Source organism: Hypanus sabinus, chromosome 25 (genome assembly GCF_030144855.1).
Source record: "Hypanus sabinus isolate sHypSab1 chromosome 25, sHypSab1.hap1, whole genome shotgun sequence".
NCBI classification, from domain to species: domain Eukaryota; kingdom Metazoa; phylum Chordata; class Chondrichthyes; order Myliobatiformes; family Dasyatidae; genus Hypanus; species Hypanus sabinus.
In genome coordinates, this window is record NC_082730.1 from 22,236,287 (window position 1) to 22,257,881 (window position 21,595).

Consider the following 21,595-nt stretch of genomic DNA (forward strand, 5'->3'; position numbering starts at 1 on the left):
ACCTTGGCACTTGAAAACAGTTATCAATATGACAAACATGAGGCAGTATCTGAGAAGAGTAAAGATCCTAACATACAGGCCAGGTTATGCAGTTTTGGTGGGAAGGCCTTGCTTAAAAATGTTAGATTTTAAAACTGAGATGGGTAGAAATGTGAGCCAGTTACTCAATGGAAGATTAGGCAGTACGAGAGGATTGCAAAAACACACTTAGAAAAATTAAATATAAGGCACTACATTGTGAAAGTTGCTCTCAAATTACTTCTGTGTTAGTAAAGTATCAGTACTCCTACTCAGCAAGACAACTTAAGTTGAAAGAAAAACTACAGGAGCTTACTTGTCCCGGAAATCTTAAGAGCAGGAATTTCACAGACCACTGAAGTTTTAATAACATCACTAGTTCAAGAAATACCATGCATCAGCAACATGTAAGACTTCTGAACCATTTACCATTTCATCCACTCAAGGATGTTTTTTGAACTCATGCTAAGTTCAAAGCTTGCAGCTGAAAAAAGGCTTGGTATTGTGTGTTGCACAAGGGAAGGGAGGAACATATAACAGTGTATGCAGCAGACTAATGCCAGAATTTCCCAGAATGAAACATCCTGCCAAATCTGCAACACAACGCACTGGTTGAAATTTTTTTTTAAACTTAAGATTCAAAAGGAAACAAATGAGACCCAGGAAGCCAATTTAGAGTTGGTTTAGTATAATATATTTCAGCTTTAAAGAGACATAGAAATCAGCTTTCCACAGTTTTCCTATAAAAGACCCCATTTTCCAAAGCATTATGCACAAAACATTTTAATTAGAATACAATTGTATCGTGAAAGTAAGGTGATCCTGCAACATCCCAATATAAAATGGAGTCACAATGACCAAAAGTAGATGTTAACTGCTGGGATAAGTCCATCAAGGAACAATATGGACTAATAATGTCAAAAACCATCAATGAACTATTAGTGCTTGATAGGGAGAAGAGGTGCAATGATAAAGGCCAATATGTAATCAACTCGTAATTTCACTTGCAACATCTACAACATTGGAAATGTGTCCATGCTTTTTGTATAATTATACAACTAACTCATCATTAAATCCACATTGGCTATAACCACTATGCAAAGAGGTGAAAATACTGTCTGTTCAAGCAATGCACATGGCAAATTTCAGGAACAGTATGTGCAAACGGTCTTCTGGAGATCTTTTTAAATTGAAGATATAAAAACGGGTGAAGCCTCTTCAGATATGTTAATTTTTTTTGAAATTGGAAATGCTGGCACTTTCCAATTAGGCAACAGTTCTTCATACCTGAAAATACATAGAATACAACTAGTCACAAAATCAAAGCATACAAAAACTCTCATAACTGTTCCAAATGTATAATCGTATAAAAGGATAATATTTGTAAATATTATAAACAGAATAAATGCCTGGAATTTATCATCCTCAAACACGTGAGAAAACAAGCTACTTTAAAACAGATCCTTGGCATCTGGTACTTCAGAATTTTCCAAAAATATTAAACTTGTACTTTGCCCATTAAAAGCAGCATCAAATTTCAGTCTATGATAGCAACAGAATGCTTACAACAATAATTATGAATTCAAGAGAATTGGGCTTGACAAAATAATTGAGAGATACCAGGGAAAACAATTCAGAGAAAACAATTGAGGGATACAAGTGATATTTATGCAGAGCTTTTGAACTTAAAAGATTGAGCAGATGGACTGCAATGGCTTTTTATGTACATTCCCATTTACTGATTAGTAAAGCTGATATCATCCAATACCTTGCCTTTGAGGATGGCAAATTTAAAGCAATGGAAAATCAATCAGTTTCAGGATACTAACCAGGCAAACACACATTTTACAGTAAATTAAACGGGAAGTCATTCACAAAATTGGGACAGCGAGTTACTAAAACAGTCCTGCCTCATCAGATATCAAGTCAAACAGCATAATCAGCAAACAAGTGGGAATTACAACTGCAAAGTTGTATTAAGTGAAAATATAAATTCAGAAACAATGGGAATACACCAAACAAAACTCATACTGCTAAAATTAAAGGTACAATTGCCTAGTATATCAATATGTTTAACTAATGAAACTAATGCGAAATGAAACAATGATAAGTTTGTGCAATAATGAATTATAGATCATACCTGGCTCAGACCTGCTGCATAGCAGAAGTTTAAAGCAGCATACATTGGGATTTCTTCTTTTTTGACTTTTCCACTGGCGCTTTCCTATTGATCTGTCTGACCAGGTCATAAAAGATCTACAGAAACAGACTGTTTTAGTTAGAGAGAGTGCGCGAGACACACCCACACACTCATTAAAGTGGGACAGCTAGTAGAGACACTCTCACAGCACTCGAGACCTGGGCATAGGCCCAACTTCAGGTGCTGTCAATAAAAGTTTACAGTTTCCTTCTGCAACCATGTGGGTTTTGCAAAGGGGCTTCAGTCTCCTCCCTAATCCCACAGAAGTATGTGTTGGTAAGTTGACTGGCCACTGTAAATAAATTGCATCCATTGTGTTGGGGGTGGCAGCAGAATTTAGAGAATGGCGAGAATGTAGGGAAAATAAAATACTGATCAATGTAAATAGGTGCTTGATAGTTGGCATGGAGTCAGTGGGCTGAAGGGCCAGCTTCCCTACTACACCTCTATGGCAATACATAATGGTGGGTAACTTGAAAATTGATTCTTGAGTGTTGCGTCCTTCACTGTTATACAGACAGAATGAATCAAATTAATTTATAGTAATTTAGTGAAATAATACCTCATGTTAAAAGTCACAAAGATAGTCAAAGTTAAGGCAAGTGAGAATCCTTCATCCATAAGCTGCACCTTACTCTAGTGAGGGTGAATCTAGAGAACAGTGTTCATACAGATGAGAAACTGACAGGCATTGAAAGCAGTCAGCTGTTATACTGCAAGTGGGGGGGGGGGGGGAAGAAATTGAAATCAGCAGAGGGGAGGGGGGAAAATAGAGATTGATACCAAGAGGAATGGGAAAGGCTAGTTAAGACAAATTTTAAGTTACAACTGGATAAATAAAGTGTTCTAGCAGTGGCCCAAATAGCCTCTATGCACCAAATTATCTTAATGAATAAAGGGTGGAACATAGCATCAAGAAACAAACAAGGAGGCAAATACTCAAGTCAATCTTGTCCAAGAATGGAAACTGCATGCTAAAAAACATCAATAGCCTTTCTCAATGACATCCATTTTATATTACACATTCCCTTGCCATTAGGAGAACAGCTAGACAAGTAAACCTTCCCTTTCTACATTTCAAGTACATACATGCACGGGCAAAAATAATCATATATAATATATGTGCCTGGAATGCAATACCTCAGGCGGCAGTGGAGGGAAATACGTTAGAAGCATTCAGGAAGTTCTTAGATTGTCATGTGACTGGAAGGAATAGATACTGTAGGCAGGAGGAATTAGTTTAGTCGGGCATTTTATTGCCAATTTAATTAGCTCAGCTCAACATTGTGGGCCAGAAGACCTATTTCTATACTAGTCCATTATAATATAATCCACGAATTACTCTAAAATAGAGAATGTGGATCTTCCAGAATGGATAGTTGCACAAACCTCATTAACATTGATCTTCGACTTTGCAGAGGACTCTAAAAAGGCACAGTTGTTCCATTGTCTTGCTAGGTTCTGGCCCTGTTCTTTGCCCACTACTCGCTCATCTTCCAAGTCGCACTTATTGCCAACCAGAATCATGGGAACCTGAGTGAAGACAAAATAATAATGTTAGACTTAGTTTAAAAATTCCCTGTCAAATTTTAATATAATGGATTCTGGTTAATTGGGTCATTGGTTAAGCTGGGCAGCCGCTTATTTGGGACAACCCTTAGAGAACTAAAAAAGAAAATTGCTGGGATTCTTTTCACTTATTTGGGACACCATGATGCTTAAGTGGGGCAGGAGACTGTTGCCAAACAGATTCTAAATAGCATCTGCTGCACACTTGTGTGGCTGTTAGACTCTACACTGTGCTTCGAGCAAAGTTTTAAAATAGCATCAATTACAGGCGTTTGTGTACAAAGAGTGATTTTTGTCACTGATATTTGGTGAGAAGTAAGCAGTAAACCATCTCAGAACTGTTTTGCTCACTGCTGTTTCAAGCATTTAAGCTTGGAGATACCAGAAACAGTCAGGAGTGAAAATGAAACCATTTCACTACTTCAAGTTAGGAGCTAAGAATAAGAAAGTATCGACAACCTTGAGTATTACGATGAAAAGTGCTTCAAGGATGCAACCATTGACAGCATTGTATGAAAGCAATCCATTTTATCTGCTCTAGGTGTCTACGCTGATTTTGTTCATTGGGTACACTGGATGAATTTCTCTATCAATAACAATTGGGAATTAATTTTTTTATGGTTCTATTGGTAGTGTTCTAATTTGTTCTGTAATTCATTTAAATGCATAATTTTGTTACTCAGTTTGTCTTTTTTAATACCTTAACTATTTCCATGCAACTTCAGCTAATTGGGGCAGCCACTTAATTAGCCCAAAATGTACTGGTCCCAATATGGCCCAGTCAACTAGAATCCCTTGTATTCCTATTTTATTTGAAACTATTTCATTACCTATTCGTACAGTACAAAGGACAAGACAAATGCTCTCTCGTTGTTTAAGAAACAAATGTTTTCCTTATGGATTAAAATAATCCCACTCATCAACACTTCTACTTATAAAAATATTAAGTGTCAGAGACCTAAACCTGTACCAGAGCCCAAAGTGATCAGATTCACCTCAGAGGTTGTTAAGAGGGGTTATGGCTTAATGTCTCGACTTTAGGAGCAAGTTAATCTTCCTCTTCCCACCCCCTTAGAATGTGAAGTTAAAGAAATGCAGTTACAAGAAAAATTGTAAACTTCAGTGCTTTAACTTCATTACAGCTCAACATCAGAAATATTAACAAGGTGACTGGTGAAAATACTGCATTTCAACGAACTTCCACAAAATGGCTCCATCCCTTTAGTCACTGACATCAAATTTCCACCTAGCTTCTCCAATGTATATTTGGTTCGTGCTCCAAGATGACAGACCAACTTTTAGATATCAAAGCATCTGGGTCAGTAATAACTATCTTAATTACCACACTGGTTTGTAAAACATAAGACATATGACTAATAGCACCAGCTAGTTAACAATCTTCAATAAATTGACATGACTGTTTGGCATCCACGTAGAACAAAGGAGTAATGGTTGGATCTGATTTAAAGTACAAGTCTCTGATAACTCAATTTATTTGATTTTATAAAGAATTTCATTTGACTGCCATGGACCTGGTGTTAAGTTATTAAACACGAACATGACAGGTTTAGGAAGCCTATTTACAGTGAACAAAGTTTCACTACAACTCAATCAAAAAGTTGGCACAATGTCCCCTTACAACCCAGTATCAAATTATATAGATAATTTTAAACCACCACCACCAAAAATACATATATTGAACCTAGCTCATTGTTGGGAGGCAGTCCTGTCTCACAAGCTAGTGATTCCATGACAGCCATTCAACATTTTCACAAAGCACCTTTTCTAGATGATTAATTTAGAGGTGGAAGCTTGATAAACCAAGTCCCTCCACTTAAATTTTCAATTGCATATTACAAGATAGAAATGCATCTTGGTTACATGGAATTGGAATGACAGGTAGCTTCTGTCTGGCACCAATTTAAAAAATAAAACATTATGATTATTCTTCCAGCTCTAGTCCATAAAACAGATTATTGATTCCTGTTTCACCGTGTCATGGTGAGAAAATACCCAACTTCAGATATAACTGCCCTAAAACATTAGGTTTGTAATTCTCAAGTAGCACTATTTTCAATTTTAAAAGCTTCTGTCACCTTAAAAGAGAGAGTTGAAAGTGAAACATTAAAAAACCTTATGCAGAACATCTACAATCTAAACATTTCAGCTGAAAGCCATAGTTAAACAACATAGTTATGCTATTAAATCACAAATTTAGATTTAGTGAAGTGATCTGAAAAAGGTTTCTGATTATGAAATAATTGTTTTTAGGCCAACAAGTACTATAATGTCTAAATGGAAGCAATTCAGCTATTAGCCCTTCTACTTGTGCAAAATATCAGATCTAGAGCAAAGCATCTTCTGGTGGTATAGCAAACAGCCAGGTTACAAATTATAAAAGGAATTAACTCAGCCAGATCATCTAGTACAGGGGTGGGCAAACTTTTTGACTTGTGGGCCACAAAGGGTTCTAAAATTTGACAGGGGGGCCGGACCAGGAGCAGATGGACGGAGTGTTTTGGTAATACACCTCATAAGAGAAAATAAAATATCATGGGATATGTAGAAAACATGTGCTTTAATTTCAATTGAAAATGAACAAATGCATTACAACAAAATATCTGTCTTTGAAGTCCCATGGTATTTAGCTATTTATTGAAATGACTTTTAAAACACTGAAAATTAAATGAATAAAATACAGCTTTTTTTTTTTTAATAGTAACAGTTATTATTTTAAAGCACTGAAAATTCTGTTATCCTTCAAGATATTATCATCATCACTCTCCTCCTGACTGTCTTTATTTCAAAAACGGTAGGAGATGCAGGTCTACTTGTCCTGCTCCTTCTTATTCAATTGTCCCCTGTGCCAAAACTCAACAACGTCCAGCACAAAGACAGAACAGTGACAGCGCGCCAGTATGCGGAGCACGTTATAAGATTTGGAGCGCATTTTTTATTTCGAGAACGTACGTGCACCTGCGCACTACTCATGTCCATCACTTAACAGAAATGACATGCAACATGTAAGGCTTATTGAAAAAAATATTTTCAAATGCATTTTTTTTACATAACACAACGAAGAAACATATTTTTAATTTCAGTGGGAACAGTGTTGTTGGTCTCCCTTTTTAGCCAGCGCATCCAAGTCTGGATTTAGTTTTGTTGTGGCGATTCTCAGGATGGATCTGAGGTGTTGGTCAGTTAACTTGGATCTGTGGCTGGCTTTGTTGATGTTCATGACACTGAATGCTTGTTAACACAAATAGGTCGAGCCGAACAAAGAGTAAAGCGCAAATGTGGAGTAATACGCTGCACCTCAACAAAGGTCAATGTATATAGAGTGCGTCATCTATTGGGAAAACGCCAGAATTGTGGGGAAAAGACGTTAACAAGGTTTATTAATATAATTTCATCAAGTTCTAAGCCTTTGATAGAGTTGAATGGACATATTTATTTAATGCATTGAGAAACTTTAATTTTAGTCCTAATTTTATATCATGGATTAAATTAATATATTATAAACCTGTTGCTTCTGTTCTTACAAATAATTATAGATCCTCTTTTTTTCAATTATCTCGTGGTACGAGACAAGGTTGTCCTTTAAGTCCTTTATTATTTAATATTGCATTAGAACCTTTAGCTATTGCTATTCGTGAGTCTCCTAATATTTTTGGTATTACCCGTAATGAGAAATTATACAAATTATCGCTTTATGCTGATGATTTGTTGTTATATATTTCTAATCCTAGTAGGTCTATTCCTGCTATTTTATCCTTGTTGGCTCAATTTGGTAGTTTTTCTGGTTATAAGTTAAACTTAGATAAGAGTGAGTTATTCCCTTTAAATGCGCAAACTTTATTGAGTGATAGGATGCCATTTAAAGTTGTTACTGATAACTTTATCTATTTAGGTATAAAAATCACCAAGAAATATAAAGATTTATTTGGACTGAATTTTTTACCTATGCTTCATCAAATTCAGCAACTTACTACTAGATGGTCTCCCTTATTTTTATCATTAGTTGGTCGGATTAATGCTATTAAAATGATGATTTTACCGAAATTTTTATATTTATTCCAAGCTTTACCAATTTTTATTCCTAAATCTTTTTTTGATAATATTGATTCAAAGATTTCCTCATTTGTTTGGCAAAATAAAAATCCTAGGTTAAGCAAAAGGCAATTACAAAAGTCTAAAAAAGATGGTGGTCTAGCTTTACCTAACTTTAGATTTTATTATTGGGCGAATAATATTCGTAACCTAATGTACTGGAAACTAGATTTGGATTCACCTGTGTGCCCACAGTGGGTAAATTTGGAATGTAGTGAGGTTAAGGGATATTCTATATTTTCCGTTCTTGGTTCTTTTCTTCCTATTGATTTAGCCAAATTCAATAAACAGATATCTAACCCTGTTGTTAAACATACACTACGAATTTGGTTTCAATTTCGCAAATTCTTTAATCTGAAAAACTTTGCTCTGGACAGCCCTATTTTATGTAATTTTTTTTTTAAACCTTCATTGACAGATCAAGCTTTTAGTATATGGAAAAGGAAAGGTATAAAATGTTTTCGTGATCTTTTTTTTGAAGGTACTTTGATGTCTTTTGATCAACTATCCAACAAATTTGAATTACCTAAATCTAATTTTTTTAGATACTTACAAATTAGAAATTTCTTACATAAAATTCTTCCATCTTTTCCTAATTCAACTCCATCGGATTTTTCAGATTTGATTTTTACTTTTAATCCTTGTCAGAAGGGATTAGTAGCTTTTATTTATAACATGATTATGAAGATACAGCCAGAAATATCGGATAGAATTAGACAAGAATGGGAAAAAGAACTTCGATGTAATATATCAACAGATAAATGGGAAAAAATTTTACAAATGGTTAATTCCTCCTCTATTTGTGCTAAACATGCTTTAATACAATTTAAAATTGTACATAGAGCTTATATGTCTAAAGATAAACTTGCCCGATTTTATTCGCATATTAATCCTCAATGTGACAGATGTCACTTAGAAGTGGCTTCATTGACTCACATGTTTTGGACATGTCCCACTTTACATAATTATTGGAAGGACATTTTTGATGTCATTTCCTCAGTATGGAATATCGATTTACAACCCCATTTTATTACTGCAATTTTCGGTATACCAAATGAAGATGGCAATCAGCTTTCCCCTTCAATCAGACGAATGATTGCTTTTGTAACATTAATTGCCAGAAGGTCTATATTACAAAACTGGAAAGAAGTAAATCCTCCTACTACATTTCAGTGGTTCTCCCAAACTATTTCTTATCTGAGTTTGGAAAAAATCAGAAGCACTATCTTTGATTCTTCAATTAAATTTGAAGAAACCTGGGGACCATTTATTCGACACTTTCATATGAATTAATTTGGCTTATTTCAGATCCTTTTCTCTACTTATACTTGTTCAGGTATGGAGTTCTGGAGTTTTTCTTGACACCTTTATATATTTATAAAGTGCTATTATTGCCCATGTTAGTTTTAGTTTAGTATTTTTTTTCATTATATATTTTTTCTCATATATAATTTTAATTTTTTTTTCTTCTTTCGACGATTATTTTTGTTTTTCATATATATTTATATAGACTTGATTGATTTATGTACCTTTTGTTGATGGATGTTTTAATAGGATATTATTATCCTATTACTAATGTAATCTCAAGTCTATTGAATCTGTAATCTATTCATTATTTTGTGTTATTTTTTTTATATATGAAATTTAATAAAAAGATTGAAAAAGAAAGAAAGAAGTTCTGCGGGCCGGATTAAAAAGCTTAACGGACCGCATATGGCCCGCGGGCCGTAGTTTGCCCATGCCTGATCTAGTAGCATCCTTGGTACTATACATTGATGCAACCAAGGCAGAGCCAGCCAGAAGTCCTATACAAAAGAAACTAGGAGCTTGTGTCATAACTGGCTCTGTCCCAGAAAGATGTAGCTTAATATATCACATGCAGCATCACTAGAAGGAAGGGTAGAGTTTCAGGTTGGAATGGAGTAATTCTGAAAGTCTACAAGATTGAACCCAGATACAAGTTTAAGCATCAGATCAATGAGGGCAAGAAAACACGTCCATTTTACTAGCACTTAACAAAAGCACTATATCTATCTATCTAGTAGCACTCTTCAGGATCAGGCTATCAGACTACACAGATGTTGAGAAACAATAAAGGGTAAGAAAGCTACTTAGCATCATCCTCAATATGTAGGCTGATCCATCAGCAGTAGCTATTCGTGAAAGCTGTGACAATTTGGACAGATATGAATAACCGAGTCTAAGACATTTCTTTATATTCAATGGCATTACTATCTTTAAATACTTGATTCTAAGATACATTACAAAAGTAGCCGAAGTAAAAAAAAAATGCTATGCTAGGGCTTCACCAGCCTCTCCCAAATCAAGTGAGAACAGTGAAGCAATGGGTACGCTAAAATTAAACAGCACCCTGGCTTAGCATTCTTTTATTGCAAGAATTACATCCTAATCACTTCTGTACAAAATTTCCAGCAACTAAAGATTCATCAAAACATAGGGCTGGGCAACACATGCCCCGATTAAATTAAAATGATTAAGTTTAACATCTACACAAGAGATTTTGGTACTCTATCAATGCTGCTCAGCCCACAATCAGCACACCAACTAGCTACCATAATTAAACAAGATATTCCAAAAAGGAATGAAGTCCACCTGCAGTGTTTCACTTTACAACCAAATGTAAATTTCCAGTAAGTTTACAAACCACTTAATTATCCAAATCCTATCACTTCAGAATCCAGCTATTGAAGACATACATACACATCCAGATGTGCAGAGCTTGCATCTTGGCATTAGACAGGAAGCAAAGTGCAAGAAATAGCCGTACTTTTCAGATTAGCACCACAAATCATATAAATATAAAGGTAACACTTTGCAGAGCAAGTGATCAGATTTCATTTTCTGCTGCCATCTATAAGCGGTTTGGAAATTCTCCCTGTGAATTTCCTTGCAGTTCTCTTGATTCTGGACAGCAGGAATACATCTTCAGACTGTTGGTCATTAAGGCAAAATGACATTTCAATGTATTTTTGATCTATATGTGACAAAGCTTACTTAGATTTCGAATATTACATAGATTTAACACATAAACAAATAACATGATGGCGAGTAGCACAGTAAAAACAGTGTTTCCACTTTAAAAGTTTCCAGGAATATTGAGTGCTGTAATGCTGAAAAAATCTATTACAGTCTAGCTATGGCAAGGAAAGAAACTAGTGGCAAGCCAAAGCACACTTGCTTTCAAGAACACTATATTAGCAATATCTTAAGGACTCAACTTTTACAATTTTGCTGTTCTTCAGTGTTAAAGATTTAAACGGTATCTGCTCAATATTTTTAGATACTTCACTTAAAACAAAAGTCTGTGGTTCTTGGACAATGCATCTTAAAATCTTATAAAATTTTTGGCACACTGGTAGATCTCAAGTTCAGTTGTATTCAATGATGACTTAGGGAATATAACAGGGTGTGGGCCTACTTATCCCTTTCAAACTGCCAACAATCTGTTCTTGCATTGCAAAAGTCTTTTTTCCCCCCACAATGAAGCCAGTTTATGACTTTGTTTCAACATAGCCCTTTAAAAATTTTTTAGTGCACTCACATCCTGAAGAAAAACTGCCTCTTACCATTTTAGCACAAGTTTTTAAAAGTACATTTCTTCTCAGCTGGCAAAGATTTTTTTCAAGAATCTGTGCTGGGTTCTTTGTTGTTTCTAATTTATATCAATGATCTGGATGATAATGTTGTTAACTGGATCAGCAAATTTGTAGATGATGATCTGGAGTGTAATGGACAGCACAGAAGACTATCATGGCTTGCAGCGAAATCTGGGCCAGTTGGATAAAATGGCACATGGAATTCAATGCAGACAAGTGTGAGGTATTGCATTTCAGTAGGACCAACCAGGGTAGGTCTTACGCAGTGAATGGTAGGGCACTGAGCACTGAAGAGGAACAAAGGGATCTGGGAGTACAGGTCATAAAGCTTTTGTCATATTGGCCTTCATAATTCAAAGTATTGAGTACAGGAGATGGAATGTTATGGTGAAGCTGTAGAAGACATTGGTGAGGCCTAATTTGGAGTACTGTATGCAGTTTTGGTCACCTATCTACAAGAAATACACGAATAAGATTGCAAAAGTGCAGAGAAAATTTACAAGGATGTCGCCGGGCTTGGAGGACCAGAGTCAGAAGACTGAATAGGTTAGGCCTTTATTCCTTGGAATTTAGAAAATTAAGAGATTTGATAGGGGTATACAAAATAATGAGTGTTTTAAAAAGGGTAAATGTAAGTATGACATTGGGTCAAGAGTAAAAGGTTTAAGGGGAATACAAGGGAAAACTTCTCAACTTAGATGAGGCAGATTTCTAGCACTCAAAGAGTGCTGAGGGAGGGTTGTGAGAGAGTGGAAAAAGCTGCCAGCACAAGTGGTGCATGCAAGCTCAATTTTAACAGTTAAGGGAAGTTTGGATAGGTACATAGATGGTAGGGGTATGAAGAGCAATGGTACCAGTGCAGGTCAATGGGCTTGGCACAGATGAGCTGAGCTGAAAAGCCTGCTTCTGTGCTGTATTTTTCTAATCACTATTACAAGAAACATAAGGTTGTGATAGTAAGTGATTTTAACTTTCCACTATTGACTGGGACTCCCACACTGTAAAAAGGCCAGATTGGGATAGTTTGTCAAATGCATGCAGGAAAGCTTCTTTAATCAGTACTGATATCCCAACTAGAGTGCCATACTTCATCTACTATTACAGATTGAGGCAGAGCAGGTGACTGAAGTTTGTGTTGGGGAATATAATGCCATTAGATTCAAGATAATTATGGAGAAGGATAGGTCCTCAGGTTGAGATTCTAAATTGGAGAAAAGCCCATATTGATGGCATCACAGATAGCACCAGGCAACCGTGGATTGGAGCAGTTTGTTTTCAGGCAAAGGTGAACTTGGTAAGTGAGAGGCTTTCAAAAGTGAAATTTGAGTGTAGAGTTTTATGTTCATGTACGAATAAAAGGCAAGGATAACAGGTTTAGGAAACCTTGGGTTTCTGAGAGATATTGAGGCTGTGGTTAAAAAAGTGTATAACAGGTATAGGCAGGAAGTTGCAACTGATGCACTTGGGTATAAGAAATGCAAGAGAACACTTAAAGGAAATCTGGAGGGCTAAAAGGTGGCATGAGGTTGCTCTAGTAAAGAAGGTGAGGTAGAATTCCAAGGATAGACAACACGTGTGCTATGATACTCACGACCAAACATTCCAAAGCTAATATCTTAATGTTCCGAATGTATTTCTAAGAACAAGAATAAAAATGGAACCGGCATTAAAAGGTCTTCAAAACCACTACACAGCATTACTGACAGCACTGCAGTGCTGGAAATCTGGCACAAACCTCAGCCTTCTGCACTGCTGTGCCAAGGCAAGAGCCCAACTTAAGGGAACAGTTTGAGGAAGGCGACTTGACCCATAACTCAACTTCTCATTCCACAAATAAATAATACCTGTCATCTTACAATATTTTCTATTTGTTTTCAATCCAGAACCTGCAGTTTTTATTCCACCCTCCCCTCAGGATTCACTTTGATCACATTCCACTGGATGCAATGGAAGCTGCAGCATCACTGCCCCCCCTCCCCGCTTGATTGCGGAAAACAGCATTACTATTATCCCAACACATAGCAGTTGCTTAAAGGGATACATACTTAGAATGACAGAATCTTACTGTATGCCCACATTTGGTACTATAGTGCAGCATCTTACTGTATATGGAAAGCATGGGAACTCTGCTACAAAATATGGCTTACAATATAAATAGTAACCTCAAACCCCATATCAGCACTTTACTGGTGACATGGTAAAGTTAAAATTTATTATCCTGTGCGTGAATTATATGTTCAACTAACTCCTTAACATATTTCATGTCGATACAAAATGCAACCTTTAAATTACAGAACTTCTAAAACTGCCATATTAGATTCTCCAACAAGTTCCAACTTCTTTCCCTTTACATTGCAAGGTTTCCTTTAAAGCACATGTCAACACTTTCTTGAAAATTATTAACAATTCACCCTGTCAGACCATTCCAGATTATTTGTTCAGTGAAGTAATTCAACATCCACTTGCCAATTCTCCAATGTTTATCTGGGTCTTAGCCTTGAATTAATAGCTTTTCCATACCTGGATGAAGATCGCAATTTTGAACTCATTAAATATCTCTATGTTTTCTAACGTATATAGTGTTTCTGGTTTCTCCATATGATTCAATTTCCTTTCCCCGCAGCACTTCTCTGAAAAAATGTTCTATGCATCCACTCCAAGGCACTGACATCCTTTATGAACTGCAAATATTGGTGTTCATAACTCAAGAACTTTGCAACATTCAAGCTACTATCCAAATCAATCTTCACCATGTCTGCAAATTTACTAATCCACCTATTTACATTTTCATCCTGATCATTTTTATAACAAGCACCAGAGATACCACTATGAATCCATGCAGAACATCACTAATCACAGACCAAGTCCCATCAACAACTCCCATCACCTATGGGGCAAATAAATTCTGAATTCAAATGACCAATGCATCTGATCTTCTGGATAAGACTTTTGTCGAATACCTTATTAAAATCCATTTAGATAACAGCTCAACATTTTTCACCTCTCAAAAAAACTCAAGTTAGTAAGACATGACTTGCCTTACAAAGCCATGCTGATTGTCCCCAATTAGACCATGATTTTCTAATGCTCAAATTTTATCCCCAAGAATCCTCTCCAGTAACTTCCCTACCACTTGTGAGAGACCCAGATCTATAGCTTCCAGGGTTATCCCCAATTCCCTTCTTAAAGGGAGAGCATTAGTTCATCTCTTGCACCCCCCTTCACCTGTAGTACATCTCATTACATCTTTGGGATTTATTTATCTTCATGGTCTGTAAGGGAGCCCAGACTATTATCTCAATGTTCAAGTAAATTAGTACACCCCACACTGACCCACCTATCTATCATGTTCTTGGTATTAACTGATACAAGGTACTCACTTTGGACTTCATCCACATTCTCTGCCTCCAAATACTTCCTCCTTTATCCTTGACTGATTCTATCCGCTCCCTATTTTGTGTGCATTTATGTATTTAGAGATACAGCCTGGAACCGGCCCAGCAACCCACTTATTTAAAACTAATCTAATCACAGAATAATTTATGATGACCAATTAACCTAAAAGGTACATCTTTAGACAGAGGGAGGAAACCCATGTGTTCAAAGGGAGAATGTACAAACTCTTTACAAATGGCAATGGAATTGAACTCTGAACCGCCCCAAGCTGTAACAGCATCGTGCTAACCACTGCGCTACCATGGCGCTCTAGTTATCCTCTTGATCTATTGAATGCCTCGTGATTCTCTTTAATCCTATTTGCCAAGGACATTTCATAGCAACTCCTAGCTATCTCAATACCATCCACTTTTTTCTTGCCTTAAGCAGATTTAAATTTATTAAATTATCCAATAGTAAAATTACCAACTCAGCCAAGGATGTCTGAAGACTTGGTGACATGAATTAGTTATGTCCATCACCCCTACTAGGGCACACGATGACAAGGACAGGCCCGAGAACTGCTGCAAAAGGAGGGTTGAGCATGGAGCTCACAACCCCATCCCGTCAAAAACCAAGGGCTATAGAAGTGCCAGCCGAAACTTCAAAGACCTCATCCCTAGGAGAGGAAGGATACATCAAGATGGCTATACCTGGGGACAACTGCAAAGACTGATCCTGAACTGAGGACTCTAGCGAACTGCTATTATCATAACTAACATCACCATGGAATCAGACATTTAGTATGCTCTTGTTGCAAAGTTCCTAGTGTAGCTTGTTTCACTATTTACTTCAAACCTTCAATTTTAAATTTACTTCCATACCCCCTCTCCAATCAACCCCATTTCCAAGCAGAACAATACAACCTTTGAGTCCCTGATAATTGAAGCCCACAGCTGGTACCATTGTAGGAAATCCTCTTATCCTCTCCCATGGCCTCAGCATCCTTCTAAAAAGGTTCTCACCCAGAATTGGACAATACTTCAGCTGAGCTTCAAGGCTTAACAAAACTTCCTTGCTTTTGTATTCTATTTGTAAAGCTGCAAATCCTGTTGGCATTATTTTAAGATGAAATAGCCTGACATCCTGTTCACTGCTCAAGTTTGTGACTAGGTAAACCCAAGTATTAGCTCACACTGCCTTTTTATATATATATATTTATGAGCTTATGAATTCCTGCCTCCACTTCTATCTTAAGATATGAGATAATTAATGTTTTTAATATAAATACCTTACCTGTCTAATCATTGGCTGATGGGATATTGTGCATTCTAACTTTCTTAAAAAATCTATTATCAAATAACACTTGTCAAACTAACAATTCACAATTAAACTTACATTCACATTGAACACACGCTACCAGCAATAAACCTGTTGCATTGCCTTCAAGTACAGTTTTCTCCCATGGTATCCACATGGGCCTCAGCCTTTTCATTGGCCACGTTCCAAATCTTCGCCAGTAATGCTCCTCCCAACTCTTGCTCAGCTGCACTTACGACTGTACTGGTCTTGCTTCACGCACCCATGCTGAACTCAAATTTCAACATTGCCTCCAACTTCCACCCTGCTGTTAAAATTTACATGGTCTATTTCTGACACCTCTGCCCTTTCCTCGATCTCGGAAGACAAACTGTTAAATGCCATCTTTCATAAATTTACCAATTCCTACTGTTATCTTGACGTTACCTTTTCCCATCGTTTCCTGAGAAAACAAAACGCTATTCCCTTCTCTCACCATCTCCGCCGCATCAGTTCACAGCATGTGGCTTTTCTCTAGGGCATCAGAGATGTCCTCTTTCTTCAAAGAATGTGTTTCCCCTTTCTTCACCACTGATGCTGCCTTCATCCACACTTCCTCCATTTCCTGAACATATGCAATCACTCCAGCTTTCTGCCACCTTAACAGAGAGTCCCTTTTGTCCTTACCTACCACCCCAGGAGCCTCCGTATCAAAACACATTCTCCGCAATTTCCACCACCTCCAAAGAGATCCTACCCCTATTTACATCTCAACCCCAACCATAACCCCCTTTCCTTCGTGAATCTCTTGCGCATTTGTCCCTTCCCCACTAATCTCTCTCCCAGTACTTATCCCTGCAAGCAGCCAAATTGCTACACCTGTCCATTCAAGGTCCCAAATAGTCTTTCCAGGTGAGGTAACATTTCACCTGCAAATCTGCCAGGGTCATCAATTGTGTTCGGTGCTTCCAATGTTGTCGCCTCTACTTTCATGAAAGGAGTTGGAAATTGTGCACTGCTTCTTCAAGCAACTCCACACTATCCAAAAAGCGAAATTTCCCAATGGCCAAACATTTTCGCTCCGAGTCCCATTCCGATGTGTCAGTCCATAGCCTCCTCTTGTACCACGATGAGGCCACCAACGTGGAGGAGCAACACCTTATATTCCATCTGGAAAGCCTTCAACCTGATGGCATGAACATCCTTCCAGTAATAAAAAAAATTCCTCCCTCTCACCTTCTATTCCCCACTCTGGTGTATCCCTCATCACCTCCCATTGAATTTTCTCCTCCTTCCCACTGACCCATGGTCCACTCTCCTCTATCAGATGCTGATGATTCCTCTGCTGTCCTCTACTTTTCCTACCCACCTGGCATCACCCATCACCTTCTAGCTATACTCCTTCCCCTCTCTCCACCTTTACATTCTGGCGTATTTCTGGTTCCTTTCCAATCTTGAAGGCTCATGGCTCGAAACCTGGATTGTTCGTCCATTCCACAGATGCTGCCTGACCTACTGAGTTCCTCCGGCATTGTGTGTATTGCTTCATATTTTCAGCATCTGCAGAATCTATGTGTCCAGTTCAGTTTCACGGACATCTTTAATCACTCTACAAAATTACAGGGTGGAGGCAGGAAGCAGCAGACACGTGAATACGATGAAAGGATGCCTTTTGTCAGGGTGGATGTGCCCGTTATGATTGAGGCACCACAAACACAACAGGAAATCTTTTGGTTTCTGCTCTGCTGAAATCTTGCAACTTTGTACGTAGACAGTGATGCAAAACAAGCTCAGCATTGAAATATTTCTAGGACCCATACACAAAAAAACTTGAAACATTAAATAAAAGAGCAAAGAATTATGCAAAGTAATAAACATGTGATATTTTAGAACTGCTATACAATTCTGGTTCAAAAGATGACATTGAGTAGTTTGAAATGGATTTTTATTTAGCATAGGTTGTATACAGATAGAGCAGAATTTGGTTTAAGGCCAAATAATCTAGTTGCATTATTATATGCATGTCTTTTCCAGCTGGATATTCTATTCCGCTCTTTCTCCCTCTTCCCACAGTGCCAAATCCAAGTTTTAAACAGGCCAGGTTGTTAACACCCCTACTTACAAATGAGCTCCCATAACATAATTAAATTCAGAAGTTTAAACACACATACCACGCCTATAAAAAGTAGTCACCCCCTTGGAAGTTTTTGTGTTTTATAACATTGAATCACAGTGGATTTAATTTGGCTTTTTTTTAAAAACACTGATCAACAGAAAAAGACTTTCATGACAATGTGAAAACATCTCTACAAAGTGATATAAATTAATTTCAAATAAAAAAAAATAATTAATTGCATAAGTATTCACCCCCTTCAAGTCAGTATTTAGATGTACCATTGGCAACAATTACAGCCTCGAGTGTGTGCATTGGTCTGTCAGCTTTGCACACCTGGGCACTGCAATTCTTTCCCCCATTCCTCTTTACAAAACTGCTCAAGCTCTGTCAGATTGCATGGGGATTGTGAGTGACCAGCCCTTTTCAAGTCCAGCCATAAGTTCTCAATTAGATTGAGGTCTGGACTCTTACTACTCCGACATTAATTGTGTTATTTTTAACCCATTCCTGTGTAGCTTTGGCTTATGGTTGGGGTCATTGGCCAGCTGGAAAAGAAATCTTCTCCCAAGTCGCAGTTCTCTTGCAGACTGCATTAAGATTTTCCTATATTCCACTGCATGATGCATGTTTCACAATAGGGTTGGTGTATTCGTGATGTGCTGTTTTTGGCTTACGCCAAACATAGCGCTTAGTACGATAGCCAACAGCTCAATTTCAGTTTCAATCGGACCATAGAACCTTCTAGCTGACTTCAAAGTCTCCCACATGCCTTCTGGCAAAGTCAAGCCAAGATTTGATGTGAGTTCTACCCCCGCTCCCCCAACAGTGGCTTTCTCTTTGCCTCTCTGTCATAAAGCTACAACAGATGAAGCACACGGGCAACAGTTGTTGCATGCAGTCTCTCTCCTCCCAGCCACTAAAGCTTTAACTCTTCTTAGTCATTTCCCTCACTAGTCCCCTGCTGGCACAGTCACTCAGTTTTTGAGGACTGCCTGCTCTAGGCAGATTCATAGCTGTGCCACTGTGTCATATTCTTTTGATTTCTTGATGACTGACTTAACTATACTCCAAAGGGTGAGGAAATTTTCTTGTATCCATCTCCTGACTTGTGCTTTTCAATAATCTTTTTGCAGAGTTGCTTGGGAGTGTTTTCTGTCTTCATAGTGTAGTCTTAGCCAAGATACTGACTCACCAGCAATGTACCTTCCAGATACAAGTGCGTTTTTATTATAATCAATTGAAACACCTTAACTGCACTCATGATCTCCATTTAACTAGTTACGTGACTTCTAAAACCAATTGGTTGCATATGTCATATTGAAGGGTGGGGGGGGTGTGAATACTTCTGCAATTATTTTGTGTTTTATATTTGTAATTAATTTGTATCACTTTGCAAGGTCTGTTTTAACTTTGATACAAATGAGTCTTTTCGTTGATCAGTATAAAAAAAAAGCCTAATTAAATCCACTGTGGTTTAGCATTGTAAAATAATATGAAAAATACTGGGGGGGGGGGGGGGAAGAGAAAGAGGGAAGTGTGATGAATAATTTTTTAATAAGCTTTGTAAGTATCCTGTTCTTATTAGTTTCTCTTTCCTTATTGGTCTTCTCTGCTTTTGATGGCATTCATTACAATACTGTAAAGATATGTTACCATATATGATTTTTATCCATTTACCAACTTGAACTAATTTGGCTTATGGACAGCTATAAAACTGAAAATTACCCAGGACAGCCTATACTTGTTTGCATTACCATGCCTTCAGCTTATTATTGTCACACATTTTTGGCAGAACTTTGCAGAATAGTAATTTCAATAAAGTACCATTTCAAGTAAAGCTTAGATACGGAGGATAAAAGGAAATATCATGAAGGGAATAAATTTGCAGTGTGTTTTTTAAAAAGGGTCCTGCCAAATTTGAATACTCAGCGATGGTGCAAAGATCCATGACGTCTGCTTATATTATTTTCTGTTAGGATAGCAATAGATGTTACACTCACTTTAAATCTTCTATATTAAATGCTTTCAACTTCATTAGAACAAGTTATTAAAAACATCCAATTACTAAACTTAAACAGCTAAGAGACTAAGCAGTTGTCTAAAACCCATTAAGAATGAGCAAATTTTGAAACCTGTCGGAAAGGTCAAATGCTGACAATTTGAAAACAAGTCCAGAAAATGAAGTTGAGTGAGGAAATATACACAGAAGCATGACAAATAATGTAAATATACTTTGACAAACTGAATCAGCATTAAAATAGCAAAAACTTGAATTAACTTTTTAGTGCATGACAAGTGTAACAGCAAAGTCTTACATTTTCATAGGTACAAAGGAAGTGGCAGATGTATTGGCAAGATCAGAACACTACTTAGATTGGAATTAAATTGTATAGGCAAGGTAATTGGAATTATAAGGATTTGAATTAGGATTTGAAGCCAAAATGCAGAATTAGCTCAAAGATGATTATGGAAAGTTGATCCAATCTGAATTGCCACTTCCCACCAGGCATTTACTCACAATCCCAATTAGTCTTGCAACGCTAGCAGAGATGAAGATAGCACATTTGATTCCCCTCAGCCAGTGATACAAATTTTCTAATAGCTAACCCCCTAAGCATCAATCCCTGCAATACCTCATTAGACAAAGCTTGTTATACAGAATCAAGTAATCCTCACTTAGCTTCTGTCTAGTAACCTATTCTTAATCCTTTACAGTTTATTAACCCCAATTTCACATGCTATAACAGTTTTCTGAAAATTTACACATACATTTATTGGCTCTCCTTCAGATATTCCAAGTGGTCACAAGAGAACTCCAGAGATCATTCACCCGGTCTTTCACCTGGTCTTTCATTAATGTTTTACATTATAAATTAAAGCTACCAGAAGCTTGAGTTGGAATACTTAATTTCAGGAGACAAAATTAAGAATACTTACATCTTCAGTGTCCTTGACTCGCAAGATCTGTTCTCTCAGGTCCTGTAAGTCATTAAACGTTGACTGTGCAGTTATTGAATATACTAGTGCAAATCCCTGGCCATTCTTCATATACAGATCTCTCATTGCTGTGAACTGCTCCTGGAGTGAAAATAAAACATTTGATCAGTTTGATGATCTGCACAGGATTTCTGTTGTACCCTATATAATTCATCAGGAGCACCCAAGTGTTAATACAATTTAAAGGAAATAGGAAATGCTTTAATTTCCCATTCAGTATCTGTGCATCACTGGATACAACCATCTTTAGCAGCTGCTGGTCCTGCAGGAGGATTTCATGTGCTCTCACAAAAT

The 21,595-nt window shown here is 37.1% G+C and overlaps 1 protein-coding gene across 2 annotated transcripts in view; it reads right to left on the bottom strand.

Annotated features, from left to right (window-relative positions):
• Positions 1-685: 685 nt before the first annotated feature.
• The window catches only part of rap1aa (RAP1A, member of RAS oncogene family a), a 95,630-nt gene continuing 74,720 nt past the window's right edge, over positions 686-21,595 (bottom strand). For both annotated transcript variants that reach the window (XM_059950287.1, XM_059950288.1), the window contains exons 5-8: positions 21,242-21,382; positions 3,608-3,751; positions 2,159-2,274; positions 686-1,305 (exon numbers count right to left, since the gene is read on the bottom strand). In XM_059950287.1, the coding sequence (XP_059806270.1) occupies positions 2,188-2,274; positions 3,608-3,751; positions 21,242-21,382 (372 nt within the window). In that variant the 3' untranslated portion in view covers positions 686-1,305; positions 2,159-2,187. The remainder of the gene's footprint in view (positions 1,306-2,158; positions 2,275-3,607; positions 3,752-21,241; positions 21,383-21,595) is intronic.